This window comes from Sus scrofa, chromosome 17 (assembly GCF_054392235.1).
Source record: "Sus scrofa isolate SSC_HxYL_T2T_F1_AM1 chromosome 17, Sscrofa_HxYL_maternal_Yorkshire_Landrace_v2.0, whole genome shotgun sequence".
In the NCBI taxonomy this organism is placed as follows: Eukaryota; Metazoa; Chordata; class Mammalia; order Artiodactyla; family Suidae; genus Sus; species Sus scrofa.
This window is the reverse complement of record NC_139399.1, coordinates 43819665-43844096: the sequence shown is the minus strand read 5'-3', so window position 1 is coordinate 43844096 and position 24432 is coordinate 43819665. Positions and strand designations below refer to the sequence as shown.

The window sequence follows — 24432 nt, the reverse complement described above, 5'->3', positions numbered from 1 at the left end:
GTCTCTTCATTTTCTTGATGGCCCATTGAAGGACAAAAGTTTTTAATTTTGACCAGGTCCAGTCTGTCTAATTTTTCTGTTGTGGCTTGTGTTTTGGTGTTATCTCCATTCTCTAATCCAAGGTCACAAAGATTTATCCCTAGGCTTTCTTCTCAGAGATTTATAGTTTCAGCTTTTATATTCTTCAGGTTGTCTTCCCATTAAACAGTAAATCTATGTGCTCTGTGTAAGGATGTCAGAACATAAAGAATTTTCTCATTCTTTTTTACAGCTGCGTACTATTCAATTTTATGGATGTACCACAATTTAATTTACCTAGTCCTCTGTTGATGGACATTTAGATTGTTTTCAGCATTTTGCTTATGCAACACAATCTCAGGGAACATCTTTGAACATAGGTGGCCATGTCAGACACACGTGAGTTTCTGCCTAGGAGTAGGATTGCTGGGTCCACAGGCATGTGCTTTTGGTCCTGAATAGGTGATGCCAGATTGCCTTCCACTCCTGGCAGCAATGTCTAGAATATGAATTGTTGATTAATAATTGCGGTTACTATGTATTGAATGCTCACTAAGTACCAGCACTGCATATACTGTCACAGTGACCCTGAAGGTCAGAATTGAAATCCCCACTCTACAGTGATCTGAGGTCACAGGGTCTCTCTGATGCTGATCCTGCTCACTTCCCACCATCCTGTCTAGCCCCTATGCCTTCAGAGCGCCTAAACCCCTTCCAAAATAACTACTGGAAGGATGCAAATTTAGCACGTGGTGCCCGGAACATCTGTTTCTAAGACCACATTTACTCATGCAGAAAGCAAAGGCTGTTCAGTCACTAGGGAATCTTGAATGAGTGCCTACTGTATGCCTGGCACTGTGCCAGGAGCTGGGGTAGGGGTAGGGTGCCAAGATGGTGAGAAGTGGCCTCTGTCTGTAGGCTGCATCCCTTCTAATAAAGCAGCGAAGATTCAAAGAGAGACCTTAGGAAGGTGGTCTGACTCAGGGTTCGGAGGTCTGGCTTTGGGTCAGGCAAATGTTGGTTCGATCCTGACTCCATCCCATGTCACTTTGGACAACTTATTTCCCCTCTCAGGACCTTGATTTTCTCACCTGTAAAGTGGCATTGCTAATAGCACCTACTGGCATATGGAGACACATTAACTGTAGTATCCTTGTTGGCAAAGTGCCTGAGGGAATCAAAGGTAAGAAATATGGCCGGGCATCAGGGACGCCTTTGAAGGGAGGAATCAGAGAGAAGGACTTTTGGTTGAAACTTGGAGGAGGGACAGCTCAGGAGCTGGGGGATGGCATACTACAGAGATGGGACAGGGCATGTCCGGACACAGAGGCAGGACAGCCCCTAGGCTCATGGGAAGAGCAGCAGCTAGCCTGGCTAGAGTATCACATTTGCGCTGGTGCCTGTAGAAGAAGATGCAACTGGAGCTCCTTCCAGGAACCGTGAGTCCAGATGTGGGTATTATTTGACTGGTGTTAAATGGGAGCCATGGAACAATTGTGGAGCCAGCCGCCCTGCTCTGCTTATTCCCATCTACAGCTTGGGCTGCCTCCTTGGGGCAGGCTTCCCCAAACCTCATTTCTTCTTGAAGCGTAGCCTAGAACAGTGTTTAAGAATGAGAGTTCTGGAGTTCCTGTTGCGGTGCAGTGGAAACAAATCTGACTAGTATCCATGAGGATGTGGGTTTGATCCCTGGCCTCGCTCAGTGGGTCAGGGATCTGGCATTACCATGAGCTGTGGTATAGGTGGCAGACGGAGCTCCGATCCTGTGTTGCTATAGCTCCGATTCGACCCCTCGCCTGGGAACTTCCATATGCCACCGGTGCGGCCCTAGAAAGCAAAAAAAAGAACAAGTGTTCTAAGGCCAGGCCGCCTGAGTTGGTCCCTGGCTCAGTGACTTATGAGCTGCGTGACCTCGGGCATGTCACTTAACCTCTCTGGGCCTCAGTTTCCTCAGCTATAAAAAGGAGTTGTTGCTACTTCTTGAGGTTACGATGAACTGTAAATGAGTTAATATATGCCTGGCACACAGCAGGCACTCCATATATGTCAGTTGTTACAGAGAAGGAAGGCAATGGCATTAGGTTTTACTCTGCCTATTTCTCAGATGGGAAAATCAAGGCCCTCTGAAAGTGAGTGAATGCCCAAAGTCCCTTTGGAAGGCCAGGAAAGTTCATCTACTCATTTATTCATTCAGCAAATCCAAGTTGAGCACCCACTCTGTGTTAGGTGGTAGATACTGGGGCTCCAGTCAGGGAGCAAGACAGCCTCCACCCCAAGGAGCCCCTGCTGCACTCCCAGGTTGCTGAAAGTCAGGATAGTCCTTGTCTCAGACACTCATATGCTTTTCCTTTGTCACACCTGTGTCCTACCCAGGCCAGAAAGGAATGAGGGTTTTTTTTTTTTTTTTTTTTTTTTTTTGCTTTTTAGGGCCTCACCCGTGGCATAAAGAGGTTCCTAGGCTAGGGGTCGAGTTGGAGCTGTAGCCGCTGGCCTATGCCACAGCCATGCAACACAGGATCCAAGCTGCGTCTGCGACCTACACCACAGCTCACAGCAATGCCAGATCCTTAAGCCACCGAGTGAGGCCAGGGATCGAACCTGTATCCTCATGGATACTAGTTGGATTCACTTCCGCTGAGCCACATCGGGAACTCCCAGGAATTCGGATTTTTAACAAGAAGTGTCTTGTGAACCAGGCTCTTCCCATCTCCAAAACCTGGACAAAAGAATAATGCGAGTCCAAATGACCTGCTGTATCCCACCTTTCCTCTCGCTGAAGAAACCGAGACTCAGAGAAGAGGGTCCCAGGCCTCTCGAGTGCCAGCACATGCCCTTCCCCGAAGCCCCATAGGTCCCGGGACAGGAGGTCAGGAGCAAGGGGCATCGTAGAACGCAGTTGGATTCTGGATAACGTTTAAGTGGAGTCAACAGGATTTGCTGCTGGATGGGATGGGTGGGGGGCAGGGTGAGAGAAAGAGGGAGGAATCACAGATGACTCCTGGGAGTTTGGTCTGAGTAAGTGGAGATGGAGAAGCTTCTGGTGGAGGAGATTTGGTGACAATGGCCAGGCAGTGGAGGGGGTTGGCATGATCCAAATGCTTGTTGCATAAATAGATGGATGCCTTTCCTGGCCCTCCAGAGGGGCCCTGGACACACACTTGCTTTCAGGTCTATCCATTCCGCCAAATAAACGCAGAGGAGAGGCCTATGCTGGAGGTGTCACCAGGGGTGGGGTGGGGGCACTAGAGGGACAAGGTTCAAGGACTGGGTCCTGGGGCTGCGAACATTAGGAGGTTCTGAGATTTTCCAACTCCTAAGTATTAGCAATAAATTCAAAATTGTAATAAACCTCTGCATGCCGCCCCCCCCCCCCCCAGTGCAAGTTAGGGCCTCTGATCTATCAGTCTGGAGTTTTGAGACTGCCTGAGTCTGAGCATGGATCTCAATTCCCAGCTCTGTGTCTTTAGATGAGTGACTCAGCCTCTCGGAGCCTTAGTGTTCCTCATCTGTAAAATGGGAATGATAATAGTGCTCACCTCCTGGGCTTCTAGTACAGGTTCTATAGCTGATGGTTATAATGAAACACTATTCATGATGGGTTTTATTAGCAACCAAGGGAGATGATGCCAAAGGGGAGCAGAACACTGGGCTTTGAGTTTGTCCTGGGGTTGGATCCCAACCCTGCCTTGACAACTCAGTGAGCCAGGACTAGGTTTTAGAGCTCACTGAAGAGGAAGTTTGTTGCTCTTGGAGTTGAGTGATGGCCAGGAGGCCTGTTGAGGCCTCTGAGCCCCACCAACCACTCTCTCTTCCTGCCTCCTTCCCTCCAGCCTCGCCCACCCACCACCTCCCACCCTTCCACCCCACAGCTGGAATGATCTTTCCAAAGCACAAATCCCAGCATGGTTTTTCTCTGCCTGGAGAAAAACCGTATTGGCTCCCTGCTGCCTTCAGGGAAAAGCCCCAGAGCCTTAGCCTGGCAGGGGGAGGTAGAGGGTGGCCCGCACCCCTCTTTGTTCATTTCCTTTCACCAACCCTGCTTATGTGCCAGCTGCACCCAGCCCCTCATCACCCTCTGCCTGTGCGTCATCCATCCCTCAGTGACTGAGCACTGCTCTTTCTCAGATCTCTCCCGCCAGGGACCCCACTTCTTCTCCAAGGTCTCCCTCTTACCCCATCCTGTCTATAGCCACAAGCAGCCAGGGGGACTGTTTAAAAATGGAATGTGGGAGTTCCCATAGTGGCTCAGTGGTTAACGAACCCGACTAGTATCCATGAGGACATAGGTTCGATCCCTGGCCTCGCTCAGTGGGTTAAGGATCCAGTGTTGCCGTGAGCTGTGGAGTAGGTCTCAGACACGGCTCGGATCCCATGTTGCTGTGACTGTGGTGTAGGCCAGTGTCTACAGCTCCAATTAGACCCCTAGCCTGGGAACCTCCATATGGCATGGTGAGGCCCGAAAAAGACAAAAGAACAAAAAAAAAAAAAAAAGGAATGTGGATGGTGTCACCTGCGTACTTAAAAATCCCTCTGTGGCCGCCTGCTTCACTGTGAATAAAACCACAGCCCCTGTCCCGTCCCTCCAGCCATGTTTTGCAGGTTCCCTGCCGTCCACTCACCGAGACCTAAGACGCCATCCGCCTTGCCACCCGTGGGCCTTTGCACAGGCTCTTTCACCTCACAGATGCCCTCACTGTCACTCCTTCAGGAAGACCTCCCTGACCGCCTGCTCTCATCACCCCCACCTCAGCACCCCCACAGATCCAAAGCCCAGGTTCAGGAAGCAGGGCTGCAGGGACTGCCTGCGACTCTCAAGTGCCTGTCAGGGTGCCGGTATCCACCCTGTGTTGGCAAAAACCCCACTCATCCTTCAAAGGCTCAGCCCAGATGTCACCTCCTCTGTGAAGCCTTCCTTCCTTAACAGCCCACAGCCCCACCCTGCTCCCAAGGCCCCTCCGGATCACTCCCTCCCAGTGCCTCCCAAGGCAGGGACGGCCCTGGGCCCTGGCGTGGTTTCCTGTGAGCTTTCTTTTCTTCCCTTTCTGTCTCCCACACTCAACAGTATAATTATCACTGAATGGCAAGCTCCTCAAGGCCAAAAAAGCAGCGGCAACTGAGAGCTTCTATTTACTGAGCGAGCACCGACTCTGTGCAAGCACTTCCTGCATCCTCTCCTTAAATCCCCACCACCCTGTGGGGTTGGTTCTCCCCAAAGCCCCACCTTCAGGAGAAGCCAATGGAGGTTTAAAGAGGTTAAGTCACAAGCCCACAGTCACACCCAGCAAGTCTGACATCAGAGCTGGAGTTTTGATGAACAACAGCAGTAACTTACTGATGGAAGCAGTAACTTCCAGCCTCCAGGTGCTGTGCTGAGCCCTAGTCAGGGGTTTCATGCTCACAACTCTGCCTGTGGCCTCTTTTACGACTGGCGGAACGGAGGCATGGAAAGGTTATGAGTAACTTGCTGACGCCCAGGAAGCTAGTAATACTGGAGCATGGTAGGATTTGAACCCATGCCATCTGGCTCTGGGTCACGCTCTCCATCAGCCTCATGTCGTGCCAGCTAGGCGCTGTCCCCTCCTGCCTCTGACCTGCCTGGGATGGTTCTCTGGCACTCGGCACCCCCAACACCTGGAATGCCAGCCCTCGGGGGGCACTAGTTAGTGGTCGTGTGATGAATGAGGGAGCAGATAGGCCAGTGGACGTGGGGTCCTGCCCTGGCCACCTCGGAGCCTTTATATCTGGAATAGCCCCTCTCCCGGGCTCGGTGCCCCCCAACCACCCGGTTGTCCAGACAGCCCCAGGGAAGGACCAGATCCATAAACATGAGGCTCCACTCGGGCCCAGGAGGGGCTCTGGGCACTGTACAAGTCCTCAATATTATTGCTTTATTGTCATTTAAATGGTGCCTGCCTCAAACAGGCCACCCAGTTCTAGCCACCAGCACTGGACAAAACCCCCATTGAAAAGCCAATTACAATCACTCCATCTAAATTGTCATGGATTTGTATAGAAAATTACATCTCCATTTAGTGCCGAAGCGACATCCTGGGCCCGGACAGAGGGGAGGCTGGCCCGTTTACCCCGCCGGCTCGGCGCGGGTGCCGCAGGCTGAGAGAAAGCCCGAGCTGCTGGGCCTTGGCCGGCCCGGGGAACAAAGGCCAGTTTGTGGGGGCCTGGAGAGAAGCTGGGCCTCTCAGGGCGGCTCAGATTCCAGGCCTGGGCCGATGGACCCTGCACCGCCAGCTGGTCTCCCCTGCTGGCGGCTGTGGCCAGACGAGCTCCTGACAGCCGGCTTCAGGCGGCCCGTCAGCCCGCCACCCTCCGAGGCGGCTGGAGCTTGGCTCGCGTCCACGCTGCCAGGAAGTGAAGCAGGTCTGGCCCAGAGAGCACTGGACTGGGATCCTGAAATCCTGGTTTCATTCATTCCTTCCTCCTTTCATTCACACGCTCTGAAGTGCCTGCCGGTGGTGTCTGAAGCAAGGGAGCCGGGGAGGGAGCTCCAGCTTCGGGGTGTCCTGGTTTGGGTTCCATCCAGACTCTGTCCTCAAGAGCTGTGAGGAGCAGGCTACTTCTTTCGTTCACTTCATTCTGAAGTGGTTGAGCACCTACTATGTGCCAGAGGACAGGACAAAATGGGCCCGATCCTTGGACCTTAAAGTCCGGTGGGGCGTCCAATGTTCCACAGGCGATGAGCGCTCTGAGGGACGTGAACAGGGGCTGCTAGGCTCTGGGGAGGAGCTGGGTAAGTAGGCAGCTCAGGAGGAGCCGGTCATGCCAAGAGCAAGTGGCAGGGGCGTTCCGGGCAGAGGCAACAGTGTGCGCACGATGGGGCGGGCAGCAAGGCAGGCTGGGGCACCAGCGCCACGTGGTGGGCGATGAGGTCAGTGGGGCCACTGAGGACCTGTGGGCCTCTTCCCTGAGCTTCCGTGTCCTCGTCTGTGGAAATGGGAATGAGGACCTGAGGTGCGGGGGCTTGGGCCGGGACTCAGGGAGATAAGGTATGTAAGATCTCAGCGAAGCTGGGTGCAGGATGCCCCCTGGTTCACTAAGATAGCCTGACTTAGGCGGCACTGTCTGTGGGCCAGACGCGGACAGGGGCCTTGCACGCATGAGCTCCTTCATCCTCCCAACACCCCTGGGGGGGCAGGGCTGTTTCCCCCATTTCACGGATAAGGAAACTGAGGGACCAGCACAGGTCAGCTAATAATTTGTGGCTATTCCAGTAGTTTTTACTCTGGATTAAGCCCAAGGCCTGGCGCGGAGCAGACCCTCAGAGGCCATTTGTTGAATGAGTACATCTGGAAGGCGGAGGCTGGGCAAGCATGGGAGCTCTGTGTGCACGCGTATGTGACTCTGAGACCAGGTGTACCTGGCTGTGTGGGATTCTGTGTGTGGTTGTATGTGACTCTGAGTGTGTGTGACGGCTTCTCACAGGGTCACACACTTGTCTCCCAGAGTTCTCGCCCCGAACGCCCCGTGGCTCTGGGGACTGTCAGACGGGCCTTGTGTGGGGCTGTGTCAGACCGTATCGCTGCCTACACGTGTCTGTCTGGGCCCACAGGGCCACTTGGCACCCTTCCTGGGATGGCTGGCAGGCCCCGAGGCTACGGTGGGGCAGGATGGGTAGGTTCAGAGGTGAGGAGGGCAGAGTCCCCATCCTCCCCCACCCAGCCCCACCAGGCAGACCGGCAAGTGGAAAAAATGTTCACACCCTGGGCAGGCGGGTGTCTGCCCCAGCGGGACTGCTCTGTGCACACAAAACAAGTTCTTCTGGTATCAGCTCTAGTTTGGCAGGAAGTGGCTTCTGGGTGGCAGGAAGTTGGATTCAGCTCATATCAGCCCCGGCCGAGGGGCAGGAGAGCAGTTATCTGGGGTGAAACAGAGTTACCGAGAAGCGGGGCCCCAGCACTCTGTACCTGATAGAGCTGAGGGCACAGCCCACCCCTCTCGGCCATTTGGGATATAAATGGGTCTCAGAGAGATCTGCCACCCATCAAGTGCCTCCTGGGCCCCAGACCCCAAACAGAGCTCACCCTCACCTCCCATTGCCCCCCTGCAGCAGATGTGCAGACTGAGACTCTGAGAGGTAGTGACAAGCAGAAGGAACAGGAGGAGAGAAACTGAGAGAAATCAACAGGACAAGAGAAAAACCAAGACAGAGAGCAAAGAGGAGAGGGGAGGTGGGACTGGGAAGTAGAAGGTAGTGGAACGAATGCAGACAGCAATGACACCTTGCTGGTGGGAAGACGTGTAGAGTCCCCACCGCCTTCTAGGCCCTCATGTGGACATCACAGCTGATCCCGAACCCATTTCCTAGAGGAGGAAAGTGAGACCCACAGAGCCTTACTAGCCAAGCCAGACCTGGCATCCAGGTCTGATTCCAAAGCCCCTGTTCTTTCCAGCCACGCCCCTGTGCCCACCTTCTAGGGAAGGGAAGTCCTAAAAGGGATGTTGATCACATGAGTTGTTTGGGGATGGTGAGGAATGCATTGAGTTGGCCGGTGGAGAGCCAGGGTTCAGACCTGGGCAGAGTGGCTGCAAACCCATGTGCTTAACCGTGTGACAGGGTGTGCCCAGCATGATGCCAGAGGAGTCAGAGAAAGCCATGGTCCTGCCCTTAGGCTGAGACCCAAGGGTCCAGCCACTGATCTGAAGCCCCAAAGCTCCACCTGGCAAGAAACGGAATCCCTCAACTGCCAGCCCCGGACACCCTGTACCCACCCCCAGCCCCCATTGGAGCCCCTGGGGAGTGGGCCACCGGTCCTTCTGTTCTCATCCCAAAAGCAGCACCCAAGCTGTTCCCTGGCTGAGATGCTGATTTGAAGCTCGGTTTGCATGTCGTTTGCACATTACTCAGTGCATGTCAGAAGGTACGAACATCTCCCTTTCCTGGAGAGGGCTGCTAGGCCCCCCTGCCCTCCTCCAGACAGCAAAAATGCCAGCCGGCTAGACAGGGAGCTGCGCCCTGGCCTCTGACAGCACCCGCCTGCTGCCACCTCCCCCATTCCCTCCTGGAGCCAAATTTAGGCAGCTCTGCTACTGAGAGATGGGGAGAGCAGAGGCAGGAAATGGTGAGGTTGGAGACAGCCCGGCCTTGGCCCAGGCAGGGTGGGGCAGCCCCAGGGGTGCCCCTGTCCCTAAAGCCCTTGGCCCAACCTCCCCCCCACCCCTCCTCCCACAGGAATGCAGGCCGGGTTGGGGAATGCTGGGTTCTCAGCAGCAGCCCAGGGTGCTGGCTACCCTGGCCATGAGGGAGGAGGGAGAGATGGAGGGAGGGAGGGAGGAGGTCATGGCCGGGGCAGTGGGGAAGGGATCAGATAGCCTCCTCCTGCCCCAGACACCCGCCGCCGCCACTGGGGACAGGAGCCCGCTCTGCTTCTCAGCACTTCCTGCCCCTCCTTGGTGTGCACCCCCCACCCCCAGGCCTGACTGTGGTGTGGGGGACAGGAGGCATAGCTGGGCCTTTGGGGACTGAACTCCTCTAAAAGTCTCCACAAAGCCATCAAAGCCTGGGCTAGCCTTTCACCTTGATGGTCTTGGTTTCCCTATCTGGGAAATGGCGAGGCTGGCCTCCAGTGATTTCCAAGTGGATACCCTCACTGAGAGCAAGGGTTTCTGGGAGGTCTGGCAAAAATTAGGGATGTGGCAGTGGCTTAGGCCTAGGAACATCGATTTTTTTCAGGTATGGCTAAGAGAAGCAGCTCCTCACTGATGCTGGGACAGGATGTGGGTGGGCTGAACAATGAAAGGAGGAGAAGGCCTGGGCCGATTACTGCCTTGGGGATGGAGTTAATAGTGCCCTGTAGCTGAGAGCATGGATTTTGGGGTGTGGCTGCAGGGGTTGAATCCCAGCTCTGCCACTCTCTTCTCCATGCCTGTGGACAAGGTGCTTCAGCTTTCAGTGCCTCAGTTTCCCCACCTGTAAGATGGAGGTAATAAACCTCCTAGGGCTGCTGGGAAAGTGAAATGAGGCGGTGAACGCTTGGCACACATTAAGTACACCATGATGCCGGCCACCAGTGTGATTGTTTTGTCTCCCTGAGCGGTTTGGAGGCCCCGAAGCTATAACGGATGTGGACACGATGGGGAGGCGCTGTAGTTTGGTGATTAAATGGGCATCGGGATGGGGGTTCAAGTCTGCATGACCCTGGGCAAATGGCCACACCCCGCTGTTCCCTGGGCGGGGAAGAGCAGAGGCGCCTACCGCAGAGGGTCTGTGAGGATTACACAGATCAGGCTTGGCACGGCGCCTGGCACATAGCGGGCGCTCCCTGAAGGAGAGCTGGCCAGATCGAATGGTACCGCCCGGCACAAAGGACAGGTGGGCAGCGTCCCGGGAGGGCGGGAGCGGAGCAGGTGCGCCGAGAGTGGGGAGGCGGGGCCAGGAGAGGGGTAACGCTAGGGCCGCCAGGCGGGCGCGCGCGCAGCAGGTGCGTGTCGAATGGGCGGGGCCCCGCGCGGGCGGGGTCTCCAGGTGAGCGGGCGCGCGCGCCAAGAGGCCGGAGCTGGGGACGCGCGTCACCCCGGCCCACCCGCGGAAAGTGTCCCTGTGTCTTTAACGCCCTCCTCCCCGCGTACCCCCCCGCCCCCTTTGTGCGCCCCCCCACCCAGGCTGCAGCCGCGGAGCCGTCCCCCCTGCACTGACAGCTGGTATCTAATTACTGTGTGAGAATGGAAAGTCAGGCTGTCCCAGCTCCGGGGAGAGGGGATTAACGTCTCCTGCAGAATACACTTCCTCTGGTGGGTTGCCATGGTTACTCTCATTACCTGCCTGCCCGCGAGGAGCCCGCGCGAGCCGCTCCAACAGGCCCTCCGAACCCGGGCCCGGCGCGCGCGCACGCGCGCGCCTCCCGGCCCCTCCCCGCCGAGGCGCACGCGCATGCGCCGTGGGGGGAGCGCGAGCGGCCTCACTCCCGCCCCCCGCCCCCCGCCCGAGCAGCTGTCAGTGGCGCGCGCTGCCGGGCCGGCCTCAGCGCGCGCTGTCAACAGTCATTAGCGCGGCCCGCTCCCCTCCCCCCCCCTCCAGCGCCTCCTCCTCCTCCTCCTCCCCCCCTAGCCCAGGGTGGGGCCCGCACCTGGGGCCCCCAGCTCGTTAGCGCACCCGGGCAGCCCGCCGCGGCCCGAAGGGAACCCGCCGCGGGGCCTGCTTGGCTCAGGGCCGCCCCCTTCCGCCTAGAACCAAGGCCTTCAGCACCCTTCAGCGACCCTATTCCCTGCCCTTGGCCACAGCGCCCCAGGGAGGCGGGTCTCCAGAATTCTGGAGCGCTCCCCTCCACAGTAGTGGCGGCAGCGGTCATTTATGGATGTCTCCTCGCCCAGGGTGGGCACCTATTTGTGCATTCTGTGGGTTCCCCCAACCTTCCTGTGAAGTGGCGAAAGGCATTGTGTATACTTTGTCACCTCTGCACAGGAGGAAACTGAGGCCTAAGCAGGCCAGCCCCTTGCCCAGGGTCAAAGCTGGATTGTCCTCAGTCCTGTGACTTCACCTAGAGCACCTGCTTCCTCCTGGCACCCCCAGGCCAGAATCCCCAAGCCAGGCCCCACCCTATCTTGCTTGAGAGCACCTTAGCTACTCTTTCCCTCCCTCCATAAGAGGGGGACACTTTGGCCCACTGCACCCCTTTCTGTTTCCACTCCTCAACACTTGCAGACATCTCAGACATTCTTTTGTTAACCAAGAAGGGGAAAAAAAGGAGCAAAAAGAAATATTCAGAGCTGCCCAAAGGATATGGCATCCCTCAAAGATAGCTGTTGTTTGGGGGCTGCTCCCAGGCACCCTTCTCTGTGGCCCGGGGTGTGCATTTTGGTCCCCGGCGTGATTTGAAAGAAGACGGAGGTTCAGCGAAGCAGAAAGAAGGTCTTGGAATATATGAGGCCTGTTCCAGATGGCAGGTGCGACTCTGTGGCGGCTCCGCACTAACAGTTGGAGATTGTGCACAGGGGTGGAGAAGAGGCAGGTGCTACATTGAGTCCCCTGCGCCTTGTTTATGTATTTATTTATTTATGGGGGGGGGTGTCTCATCCCTCTGCCCCATCCAGGCCTACAGAGCTCAAGGCAACTATGGGGATAAAAATTCTGGTGTGAATCTTTACTTTGGCGTTCTTGTGGTTTTGGTTTCCAGTCTGCAGTGGGTAGTATTCACAGTGGAGAGAAATTCAAATACTGTCCTTGTCCCATTCAAGTAATAGGTCCTCTCAGCCATCTGATTGCCCTTTACATACTATGACGGACTTGTCTTGGGAATTCTGAGGAGAGAATTTCTGGATATTTGGGTGAGGGCCTTCATTCTGGTTTTCTATTATTTTCATTCTTTCAATTTAGTTTGCTTTTTAAATTTCTTCTCTCTGCTTTTCTTTCCCTGTAAGGACCCTTTACAGGAAAGCTGACTTGGGTCTTCTTTTAGCCCTGCCAGGAGTTGGAGTGCGACTTTGTGGGAAGCCCCTCCAAACTGCTACCCCCATTCCCCAAACCTCAGTCCTGCCTTAATTTATTCAAGTATGGTTTGAGGCACAAGAGGAACAGCCTCGGTTCCAGACGTTGGGAGGAGCATGCAGCTAATATTTGCAGGAGCTTTTGCTTTTAATTGCAGCACTTAGTCGGCTGGTCCAGATGGGATGGAGCAGTATCCTCACATTTGCCTGTGCGATCGACCCCCTGAAGTTCCGGGCTCCCATACAAGTGGTAGCCAAAGCTGTGTTTCCCCAGGGGTGGGTTCTGCTCACTGACTTCCTCCTCTGTTGGCAATCTTGCTGATTTTCACTCTTTGTTGAGAGCTGTACCAAAAGGGCTCCTCCTGAGAACTTTTTCTACAAGTTTTCTTCTACTGTAGCAACCCAATTGAGAAATGTCCCTGTCATTTAGCCACATTTTCTTAATCATGGCCTTGTTGTTGCTGGAAGGCATATGCCACTAATATAGTGATGGTGGCGCACTAAATGGCACCCTGGGGACCTGAAATGGTAATAAGCCCGCCTTGATAAGTGTATAACTTAGTACCAGCAAGTGACTTCCAAGTTCCAGTGGCGATGACAGAACTGCAGACCATTAGCAATTGGACCTCACCTGCCATCAAGAGCAGGAGTCCATTTAATTGGCTTAGTGGGGAGACAGGCAAGATTCAGTCAGATTCAGGCGCTCACCTCAGGGATGAGTCCCCACGACAGCCCACGAGGCCACCCAGGCAGGGCCTGGGAAGATATGCTCGTGTCCCTGAGTAGGTCTATAGCCCTGGACACAGCAGTGCTCCATGTGCTGCACGTTCAGATCATTTAAGGAAACTGAGGAAGCCAGAAAAGACCTACCAAGGGATGACCTGCTTAAGTAGCAATTAATTTTGTGAGGGAGGACTTAAATCGGATGTCAGGACGCTGGGCACTCGTGCTCTTTCTGTCTGTATCCTGCATTAAGTCTCTGGACAGGTGTTTTGAATTCATACACTTTGAATTCATTCATAATGTCGCCGAATAAAATTCTCTTGTTCCCACCATTAGGAAAATAGGCCTTCAGTAGAGAAGAAAATGTTAATACGTTAGGCCCAGCAGCACAGGGCATGTCGATATTCATTATCCAGTGCCAGTTTCCTTACTAGCTCCCTCCCTGTCTCAATCATGGAGACATTCTCATCAGCAGTTCTCAAAATCTGCCATGCATTAGAACCATCTGCGGGGCCTATGAAAACCCTCGGAGTGTCAGGTCGGTAGGTCTGGCGTGGGACCTGAGAATTGCATTTCTCACAAGTTGCCACATGATGGCTAGGAACCACACTTTGTGGACCACTCTTATAAATTTTCTGGAATACCAGCCTTACTTAAGGAGACATTCGGTGAGTTCCTCAGTGACTTGCAACCTGGCCTTTAGTTTAGAACCCAGATGACCCGGTTTTAAGGAAGGTGGTAATAGCCAAAGAAGTTTGTAGCTCCATGATTTTTTTTTTTTTAAAAAAGCTATTACCATGTCTGGTTTTGTTGGCCTGAGTCTGGCTGGCTGTTTTGGAGTTAGCTGGTTCAAAAGGATGTACTGTGTTACCATGGCAATATTCTTCCCCACTCAGGAAGGCCCCAGAGGTTGGTCCTGCACAACTGACCGTGTGTTTTTCATGGCTTTTCCCATGGGGTGCTACAGGGTTCCATTCCATCACTCCTGGCTGGCGTTCCCAGGAAGCCCGGAATAGTCTAGAGGCTTCAGCCCCCTCTTTATCCAGCCTGTAAATGAAGTGAGCTTGCTTTGTCAACTCAGGGCCCTGCTTGCTTAGGGCCATGGATCAGATTAGGCTAATTTGGGTACAAAGCAGAGGGGGTCGGCAGGGGCATCCCAAGGCTACGGGAAAGGTGCTTTCTGTTCCCTTAATTAGCAGCTCTAGCCTTGTAGTACTGTGTGTGGATTCTCGGCCAGGAAAGGCGTGCCTCTCCTGCGGCATTTAGCATGAAGGTGATTACCTCTATGGAGGCAGGGCATGGCAGAGATGTCTGTGGCACGTGACTGCCGTGGGAGCCCTTTGTTCTCTTCCCAGGGTTCTCCTTGAAGGCCACACAGATACCCCCAGTGTTCCTCCCTCAGGGTCCAGGACACATGGCGTCCAGGTGGCCACAGCTCACCAGAGGACAGTTCAAGGTGTGGCTCTGCCAACCTCGTGTGGTTTGAATTCTGATTGCTGCCGGCCCTCTCCTTTCCTGTGTTCACCTCTGCAGTTAAGAGAGACTACAGGACCCAAGTTTGCACATCAGGGGAAATCGCAATCAGTTTTTAGATTGGTTATTATCCAAACTCTGGGATAATTTTATGGCCCCCTTGGGCCAGGTACAAAGCTATTGGTTACCTGTGTCTGCCTATGAGTGGAGGTGGGAGGCCAGGACAGAGGCAGGCCAGGCACTGGACAGTGTGTTTTGCTGTTTAATCTGGGTGGCTGAGTTATACCTGGACTTTAGGAAAGCTTATTCCAGGTTGGTGTGACAGCCTTAGCATGTTGTTTAGGAATCGCATTGATAATTAAAAATTAAGACTCTGCATCTCTTCTGATGGTGGGTCCTCTGTAACCTGGATGGATCAGAGGAACAGAAGATAAGAACAGATTCCTAAGCACAGAATGTTCAAGCTCAGGGAGTCCCAAGGGAAGAGATGAGCATAAACAAGCCTGCATGTGGCAGGTGCCTGACTTACATTCTTACCTGATCCTTGGAACATCCAACTAGGACTTTTTAGGCTCATTTTACAGATGTGAGGAAACTGAGTTGTAAAGAGGTCAAGGTCACATGCCCAAGGTCACCACGCTGGTTAGGGGGGCAATTTCCATCTCATCTATCTAAAATGTTATTTTTTTACCAGATTGTTTTCTTTCTCCCTTCCCACCACATTTTATCTATTTTTTCCAGACATATCTATGTTCTGGTCTGAAACAATTTTGAGCAGAGAGGTCCATTCACTTGTAAGCAGCCAAACCCACCATTTACACCTCTGGACTCAGATTCACAAGACGTGGACTGCTTGCCCTGTTATACTTTTATTTTCTTTTTGGCCACAGCCACAGCAGGTAGAAGTTCCCCTGGCCAGGGACCAAATTCACACCAGAGCAGTAACTAGAGCCACAGCAGTGACAATGCCAGATACCAGGGAACTCCCATTTTACTTTTTAAGAATATAGTTTTAAAAATTAAGTTTAGGGAGTTCCCCTCATGGCTCATTGGAAACGAATCTGACTAGCATCCTTGAGGACACAGGTTCTATCCCTAGTCTTGCTCAGTGGGTCAAGGATCCAGCATTGCTGTGAGCTGCAGTGTTGATTGCAGACAGGCCTTTATTGCTGTGGCTGTGTCGTAGGCTGGCAGCTATAGCTCTGATTCAGCCCCTAGCCTGGGAACTTACATATGCTGCAGGTACGGCCCTAAAAAGCAAAATAATAATAATAATAATTTTAACAAACTCACAGAAAAGTGCATAGGTTTTAAGTGTTCAGATCAATGGCTTTTTAGAAACTGAACACACCTGTAAAACCACTACCCAGATCAAGAAATAAAAACCCAGATATGTTTTCATTCTCGAGGTTCATTTGTTTGTTTGCTAATGTGAACCTCTGGTTAGAAGTGTATTATAACTGGCCCATCATAATATTTGTCCCATCCAACTTTATCACAACAATATTTGACCATCTCCTGAATGCTGGTAGTTACAAGTCAGCTTATGAATTAGTTACTGATGAGCCCAGGACTTAAGAGGGGGACTTCAGATACCCTCAAGAAAGAGGAGTTCCTCTGTGACTCAGCAGGTTCAGGACCTGGTGTTGTCACTGCGGTGGCTCATTTCGCTGCTGTGGTGTGGGTTCCATCCCTGGCCCCAGAACCTCCACATGCTGTGGGCGTGGCCAAAAGGAAAAAAAGAAAGATCACGGTAACTTCTGAGGGGGTTTAAGAGTAGAAGAGTCATGGAATTTTATAGCTCATCTCACAAGTGAAGCTCAGGGAGGTTGAAGAGTTTGCCCACAGTCTCACAGCAAGCAGGCAGCTCTTCACACACGCACGCACGCACCCCACCCACGCCAGATTTGTGCTGAGATGTCCCCATTGAAATGGATCCTGACTAGGAAGAAAGCCATTGGCAAGAGGGTCTGTACAGGGCCAGTGAGGTCACCAGCCAGGATCGTCATTCATGGACACTGCCTGCTAGTTGTAGGGTATGGTCCCAACGCCCCAAGTACCCTTCCTCTCCCATCTGCTCTCAAGTGGGCCACTGGCAAAGCGACAGCCCTGCTGTCCTTTTGTGGCATGCTGAAAAAGTTGCTGGATAAAACCAAACCCTGTCTGTAGCCAGAATGTGTTTTGAGTGAGCGTCCTATTCAGCATGGCCTCTATTTTCCTCAGACGACAAAGATCCTAAGCCAGCTCTGCCACTTAGCAGCCACCATCCCACAGGCAGGTCCTGGCCCTAACAGCCTCCCAGGCTTGCTGCGATGTGCAGCCCTAGCCTAGAGAGGGGAAACTTGGCGATTGGCAGAGCACTTCTTAATGACAATATTTATCCAGCAGTTCCTGTGGGCCGGGCTTGGTCCTAAGTGCTGCACACATATTTCATTCGCTCCTCTCTGTAGCTGCGGGAAAGGTGTTTCTGTTACCTCCATTTTCTAGATAAAGGGCCTGAGGCTCAGAGAAGCAAAATACCCTCTCAGGGTCACACAGCCACGTAAATGTCGGGGCCCCGGAGTTCCCGCTGTGCCTCAGTGGTTAATGAACCCGACTAGCAACCATGAGGACGCGGTTCAACCCCTGGCCTCACTCAGTGGGTTAAGGATCCGGCGTCGCCGTCAGCTGTGGTGTAGGTTGCAGACACGGCTCGGATCCTGCGTTGCTGTGGCTGTGGTGTAGACCAGCAGCTACAGATCCAATTCAACCCCTAGCCTGGGAACCTCCATATGCTGCGGGTGTGGCCTTAAAAGGACAAAATAAAATAAAATAAAATGACAGAGCCCTATTGAAACTGGAAAAGTGTCTAAACTACCCCACCTGGCTGCCGCTTATAACCAACCAGTCATTGGCAGGTATCTCTTGAGCCTGCTGTGTTTCTCTGATTGTCCTGGGGCTGGAGAGACAGCTGTGAGCCAACAGAAGAACCCACCCCACCCCAAAGAGCCCACATTCTTGAATGGGAGCCTTTGGAGAAGAACTCTTCTCGGGGATTTGTGTTGGGGGCACTTTTAGAGAAAAGGCCTGCCTCCTTTCCCCCAGCCCCCCACCTCCCCGCTGCTCGTGCTTCCTCTTTGAAACCCCTCCGAGCCTTCTGAGTCCCCACTTGGGGAGATGAGGGCTGAGAGCCCATGTCACAGAGATCCTGGCACACCTTTTCAGGGGCAGCTGACAGCACTCATGCCAGCCCAATAAGAGCCTCGGGGGGCCCACAGCCACCCCACTCACGTGCCCCCGTCACCTCCACACGGCCCTGCGTCTGTTACTCTTTACACACACACAAAGAGCCTGGGTGCCGTTGCTGGCACTCAGCTGCTGGAGTGGGGAGGCGGGCAGCGGTGAAAAGCTTTTCTGAAAGGCCAGGGCGAGGCAGGAGTCGCCCAGGTGATCTGAGCCGTTCCCCTGGGACCCCAGCCCAGGACCACAGTGAAAGGTTACTGCTAATTGGCAAAAGCTCCTGATGGGGCCGCATCTATTTAGCACCCCCCCACTCCCCAGAGACTTCCAGGACGGTCTTGGCACCGTGTGTGATTCGAATGCTCCCCGCCTGAGTCTGGCACAATCTGTCTGAAATTGTGAACATGGAGGCTCTTGGTTTTTTAATGTGTAGTTTCGTTGTTGTTTCTCTCTGCCCATTGTTTCTGGTAGGTTTAGTAGCAGCAGCCACCCTGCCGGTGAAGCCCCCTCCCTGCGGCCCTCTCAGCAGCCTCCTGCCCCCCAGCCCCCGCCCAGACCTAGCATCGGAGGCCTTGCAGGGTCAGCGAGCAGCACCGTCCCTGCCCGCGACCCACTGCTGGCCGCAGGGCCCGGCTCTCACCCCGCCATCCTCCCTGACACTAACACAGCTTGTCCACCCTGTCGCAGGGGGCAGATGGCCTGTCGGAGCCCGAGGGCATCTCTCTGAAGCGGGTCGCTGTGGTGGAAGATTTCTTTGACATCATCTACTCGATGCATGTGGAGAGCTCAGCGGAGCCAGGCAAAGCCCCCAAGCACGCCGGGCAGAAGAAAACCTACCGAGCGGTGAGATTTCTGTCTCTTTGCCTCTGCTGGCAGCCCCAGGCCTTGGCAGGAGGCCATGGGCTCCGCACATGTTGGGCAGGGGGCGGGGCAGGGAGCTGAGGCGTGATGAAACGGCCTTTGGGGACCCAGGGGGGCACAGGGCAAGGGCATGGCAGCCAGAGACTGGCTCACGGGGCGAGGGGGCGGGCTCTGTGGTCTGAGCACAAAGGAGAAGCAGGTTGAAGGAGAGAGAGGGAGGGAAGGAGAGGGATGAGGGCAGGTGGAAAGCCCCCCTCTTCCTGGTTTCTGCTTCACTCCATCCCCCCACCCCATCCTGGGGCCTGCGGATTGGAAGTGGAGGCGGGGGTGGCTAAATAATAATAATCGGAAGAGCAAATGCTTCCATGGCATTTACTGTGTGCCAGGCCCATCCTAACTACTTTCTATGTGTGAGTTCTTTCGGTCCCCTATAACCCCCGGCAAGGCAACGCTGGAAGTTCCCCAGGGGAAGTCTGAGGACCTGGGCCCCACCCTCAGGAGATCACAGTTCAATGTGGGGTGGGGAAGCGGAAAGCAAAACCAAGACCTGTGAAACAGAAATGTCTCCCAGACTAGCTTGGAGGGAACTAGAACCCAGGCACCCAGGCCTTTAGCAAGGGCGTCTCCAGACACCAGAGTTCAGTGCTAAGCCAGGGGGGACTCCATGGGGAAAGTGGCAGCTAAGCTAGCAGTCTAAGCTCTGGGTGGGCAGAAGGGAGCCAAGGCAGCTATCTAGGCTGGGAAACATCACACGTGGGGTGGTGGCAGGGACGGTAGCCAGAGCAGGAGGGCCCTGCCTGAGTTCTGGTCCCGTCCCCTTGTTGACACCCATTGCCACGGCTCACGCACAGCTCTGGCTTGTCTGGTGCCTGCCACTAAACTGATAAAGCCAAGTACTTTGTGTTCATTCAAGCCTCACAGCAATCTTGTGACGGAGGCACCGTGGCCCATTTCACAGTTAAGGAAACTGAGACCCAGGGAGTTAATAAGACCACACAGCACTGAAGTGCCAGTCAGCCAGTATCCCGGTCCCCCTCTGTGCTGACTTTCTCCCTGGCTTCCTAGAGACCTGCCCCTCTCTCTCACTGGGCTTCCTCACCCAAGGTGGACGCGAACCCCTCCGAGTGCTTTTGTAAACAGCCTTGGAGTGCAGTGGAGGTGGCCTGTATAAGTCTATAGTTTCACTATATGGCCTGATGTTTTTAAAAAACTTACAATCTGGTTTGTCCTTGTCCTCAGAAAATGGCCTTGGCCCCAGATGAAGGCTGGACCCACGTGCCAGGGACCTCAGAGGGCTGAGGGTTGGGCTGAGGGAGGCCAGAGAGGATGGTGCCATCCGCCCCAGCCCGGCCTGCTTCTCGGCACTCGCACGTTAGGCAACGACTTGTGGGAAGGGAGTTCTAAGGGTTTTTCGGCTGGAGGGCCACCGACAAGGGAGGGCTACCCGAGCCTGGGCCTATGTGGGCCGCTTGGTGCTGGTGAGACCCCACAGAGGTTCTCAGCATTGAATTTGCCAGCGCCGGGAGTCGGCACGTGCCAGGCTCTGCGCTCAGCACGTCCCCTGCACCAGCTCTCCGAGCCAACACGTGGACGGAGCTTGTGCCGATAAAGCAGGTGCTACTGTCACCCCCATTTCACAGAGGAGGCAAACGAGGCCCAGAGAGATGAGTAAACCTGCCTTGAGGTCACCCAGCTGATACTCAGAGCCAGGCAGCTGGCCCTTGAGCCCCACATGCCCTGCCTCTCTCCAAACCGCCTGTGGTCAGCTAGCGAGCCTGCTGACTCGCTTGTCGAAGCAGACAGGCTTCGGCCAACCAGACCACGTGATTTCCCTGGTCGCCTCAGCACCCAGCCCCAAGCCTCGCCCTCAGGCCCTTCTTGGGTATTCATGAAGCCTGGGGTCTCTGAGCTGCTGGCTGTGGGGAGGGCGGGCCTGGGCTGCTCCCACCAGGCTTTGCATCTCTGCGCCAAGCGGACATCCAGCCCTTGGCTCTGCACTTCCTGGCTGCTCGTCCATGTGCCCGCCGCGTGCCCCACTTCCCGCTGCCCAGCCTGGAGCTGGCACATGACTGGCAGTGAGCCAGCTGGGCTGCGCACAGAGCTGGAATTTCAGCAGCAGGGCCAAGGCTGAGGGAGCAGGCCAGGCCCTCCTGCAGCGGGTGTGAGGCCAAGGGGGCTGCCGCACCTCCTTCCTCCCCTGTGTGCCTCCACTCCCTCCCCCCTCCCCTTCCCCATCTGTCACCCTTCTTGTGCCACCCCTTTCCTTTTTGGGGAGGGCAGGGTGGTGCCTGGATGCTTTTGTCCTCCTCTTTTCACCTGCTCCCATTTTCCTCAACCCAAGCCTCACTCTTTAGCTCCATCCCTGCCTGTGGAAAGAGACCTCCGTGCTGATGGCTGCAGAGAGGCACAGCCTGGCCCTGCGGGGTTGGCATCAGGCCCTTGGGAAAGGTTTTTGGACCTGTGTGTATTTTGCCAAACCTGAATCCTGGGATGGCCCTGCTGTCTCTGGGGGTACCTGGGACCTTCCGGATTCTTATGGGTCTGGGGTACCTGAGGGAGCAGCGGACTGGAAAGGAGATGGGCAGGCTTGTTCAGGGCGTTAGAGGAGGCATGGTCTTCCGTGGGGAAAGAACTTTAATAGCACCTACCACTGTCTAGCAATGGATGCAAGAGGGCAGGTAGTGAGCTTTCTGAGCCAGGGGTGGGTGGCCATTTACAACCGGCAGTACAGGGGTTTCCCATCCTGGGTAGGAAGCACCTGCTTTGCTTTGTCTCTGATGCAGTGTGACCTGAGGCCCAGAGGATCCCAGGAAGTCTTGCCAAGGCAGGGGTCTGTGTCCTGCAAAGTTCTCTGAACCCATGTAGAGGACTGGTCCTTTTCCAAGGGGCGTGTCTGGTGTCTGCACCCATCGGAGTTGGGACGAGCCCCTGTGCTTCCTTCACCTCCCCCAGGGTGCTGGTAGGCTAGATCAGGTTCGGGAGTCCTGAGCTGGCTGCCCAGACCACTTCGGAGTTGGGGCCAGATGTGGTCAGCAGCTGCTCCAGGCCCACCACGTGCTAATCCACCCGCAGGGCAGAAGGAGGATCTTGTAAAGTGGTGCAAATCCCCCCAATTGGCCTCATCTGTCTTTGTCGGCCTCTGAGTTGGGGAGCGAAAATGGGCCCTTGCAAGTCAGCGACTCTGCAAATAGCTTTTGCTCTCCCTGCCAGGGAAATCTCGCTCAGTTTTTACCACTAAGAAAAATGTAAAAGGCAGATTCATGTGCTGGTCCCCATGTCCAGGCAGGAGGCCCTAGAGCAAGGCAACAGGCAGCCCAGGGCCGCTGTGGGGCGGGGGCGGGGGGCAGGGGTCCCGGAGCTTTCCCTTCTTAATCTCAGCAGCTGCATCTTGATCCCTTTCATGTTTGGGGCTTCAGGATAAGAGTCTGTTTCCAGGACAGTGTCTGTAGCTCTAACACTCTCTGAAAACCACCGTCCTACTGACTAGGGCACCTGCCCTCTTCGTTCCAACGCATCCTGTGGTCCTGTGGCCTTGGGCACATGTGCCGTCAAACAGAAGTGGAGGTCCCATTTCTCATATGGCCACAGCAGGAGCGTGAACCAAAAGGTGCCTGCAGGAGGTTGGAGACCCTGGCAGGGGAAGGCCTGCTCCTCCAAGGGGCTCCCCACAGCAGCGTGGAGCTGACTTCCCAGGGAGCGCTTAGGCTGCAGCTTAGGCTGCAGACAGTCCAGCCGTGCAGGCCAGGGCTTCTCTTCCTGGCCCTTGGACAGCTCCAAGCCTCAGGGACTTCTCACCCACCCCACCTCAGTCCACCCCACCCTCCCCTCCGTGGGACCCAGGGCCAGGAGGTGTGTGCCCAGTGCACCCCTTCCCAGTGGCACACCGGCCAGCCTTTGCATGCTGTTGGGTCCCTGCCGAGGCCAGGAGGGCTGAGGCTGCCACTCTGACCCCTGGGCAGGGCCCTCTCTGAGAACCATCCCTACACCCTCAGGGGGCCAGGTGGCAGGCAGGGCCTCTGCCTATGCCAGGAGCAGCCCTCAGCAGAGCAGCCAGCCAGGAAGGCTCTCCCTGAGTCCCGCAGAAACTCCCTCTCTGGCTAGCCCTGCGCAGGTGCACTCCATAGAGTCAAGCAGGCTTTCCCCGTGGTATCAGCCTTTTTTCCCCTCCCAGCAGACTGTCACCCTCCTCCCCCACATCCTCGGCTCAGCTCTTCTGTGGCCTGACCTGGGATGCTACACCTCAGGTGCCTAGGAGGTCATCTTTTGGCCCAAGTCAGCCCCAGCCCTCTACTTGGCCTGGTGGTGTCCTTCCTTCTTGCCTATTTACTCCTACAGCCGCTAGCCCCTCAGCAGGACCCATCCCTGCCTCCCCTACAGGCCTGAGGGGGACCCACCACCCTTAAGGCTTCCAGGTAGCTCCTGGCTGGGGATGAAGATGTCCACGTGTGCGTGGCAGGAGAACCCCGTGCCTCAGCGCTCACACCCGAGGAGGATGGGCCATCCACTGGCTCCAGTCAGAGAGCAGGGGTTTGCCCTTGTCCCTGACCTCCAGAGGAAGGCAATCAGACAGGGAATTTGGAAGGGAGATAACTCATCAAGGAGCCTGCCTGCTCCGCAGAGCATCAAATCAGCTGAGAAATAACAATTGTGTCACCAAAATTAACTCTGCATTTGCAGCCGGCCGCCAGGCAGGAGTGGCCCCTGGAGCTCCGCTGGCAGCAGAGCTGAAGCCAGTCCTCTGAGGGCCTGCCCGCAGGCAACCAGGAGCCCCGGGCACCGCCCCACCCCACCCACTCTGCCCCACCCTACCCTGCTTCCTAGCCACCACGGGGATGGAGCAGGGCACCCCTGCATCCTGAAGGAGCAGACCAGGTACTGTCCTGGAGAGCGGCCCCCTCCTGCAGCGGGCTGGCCAGAGCCCTCAGCAACTTTCCCAGCTGGGCTGCGGCGAGGACGGCGCAACGCTGGGGCGATGCTGCCCCTTAGTGGAGAGGAGCGGGAGGGCCCCGGGCTCTGGGAAACCTGGGAAAGCCAGCAACTGGGTGGCTAACCACTGGCCTGGCCAAGCAACCTGGCCCCAAGAGGTCCCTCTGGCCCCCTCAGGCAGCCAATCCAGGGCCAGTGGGTTTCCCAAAATCCAGAGCAAGAGGAGAGGACTGAACTTCTGGGCCCACACCCGCTCCTGCTCAGTCCCCACCCAGCAGCTTTCTTGTGTCCCCTCTCTTCCCTTTCACTTGCCCTCCCCGACGGCTCACGCTTTCTCTCTGCGGGGGGGAGGCCCTCAGAGGCAGCTCTGGGGGGTGGGGGTGGCCTGGAGTTTGGGCTCTTGTCTGGCATTGCTCTAAAGAGCTGTGTGACCTGGGGTGAATTGGTTTACCTCTCTGGGCCTTGTGACTGTGTCTGGAACATGGGGGATCCCTAAGAGCTGTCCAGTTTGAAAAACCTGATCCCTTGGCATCAGCCTTTTACAGCTTTCCCGATCTGTGAGTAGGTCAAGGAATAGTTTAGAGAGCCTTGGCTCTGTTTATAGGCCTGGAGCTGGTAGATTTATAACTGGGGCTCAGTTTATCCGCCTCAAGAGCAGAGCAGTGTTTATCAGCTCAGTCTTCAGTAGCCTAAGGAAACATTGTGAGAGGGGTAGTACTTACTTATGAGAACATAGGCTAAAGATGCGATAACATTTCAAAGTTTTGCTTTTTCAAC

At 55.2% G+C, this 24432-nt stretch overlaps 1 protein-coding gene across 4 annotated transcripts in view; it reads left to right on the top strand.

Moving 5' to 3' along the window:
• NOL4L (nucleolar protein 4 like) overlaps positions 1–24432 on the top strand; it is a 130765-nt gene that overhangs the window by 33054 nt on the left and 73279 nt on the right. For 3 of the 4 annotated variants that reach the window (XM_085003538.1, XM_021077429.2, XM_085003537.1), the window contains exon 2: positions 18556–18711. In XM_085003538.1, coding sequence (XP_084859664.1) covers positions 18640–18711 — 72 coding nt within the window. In that variant the 5' untranslated portion in view covers positions 18556–18639. Of the gene's footprint in view, positions 1–10250; positions 10343–18555; positions 18712–24432 lie in introns of those variants that run through there. The other variant, XM_085003536.1, reaches the window with a different exon arrangement.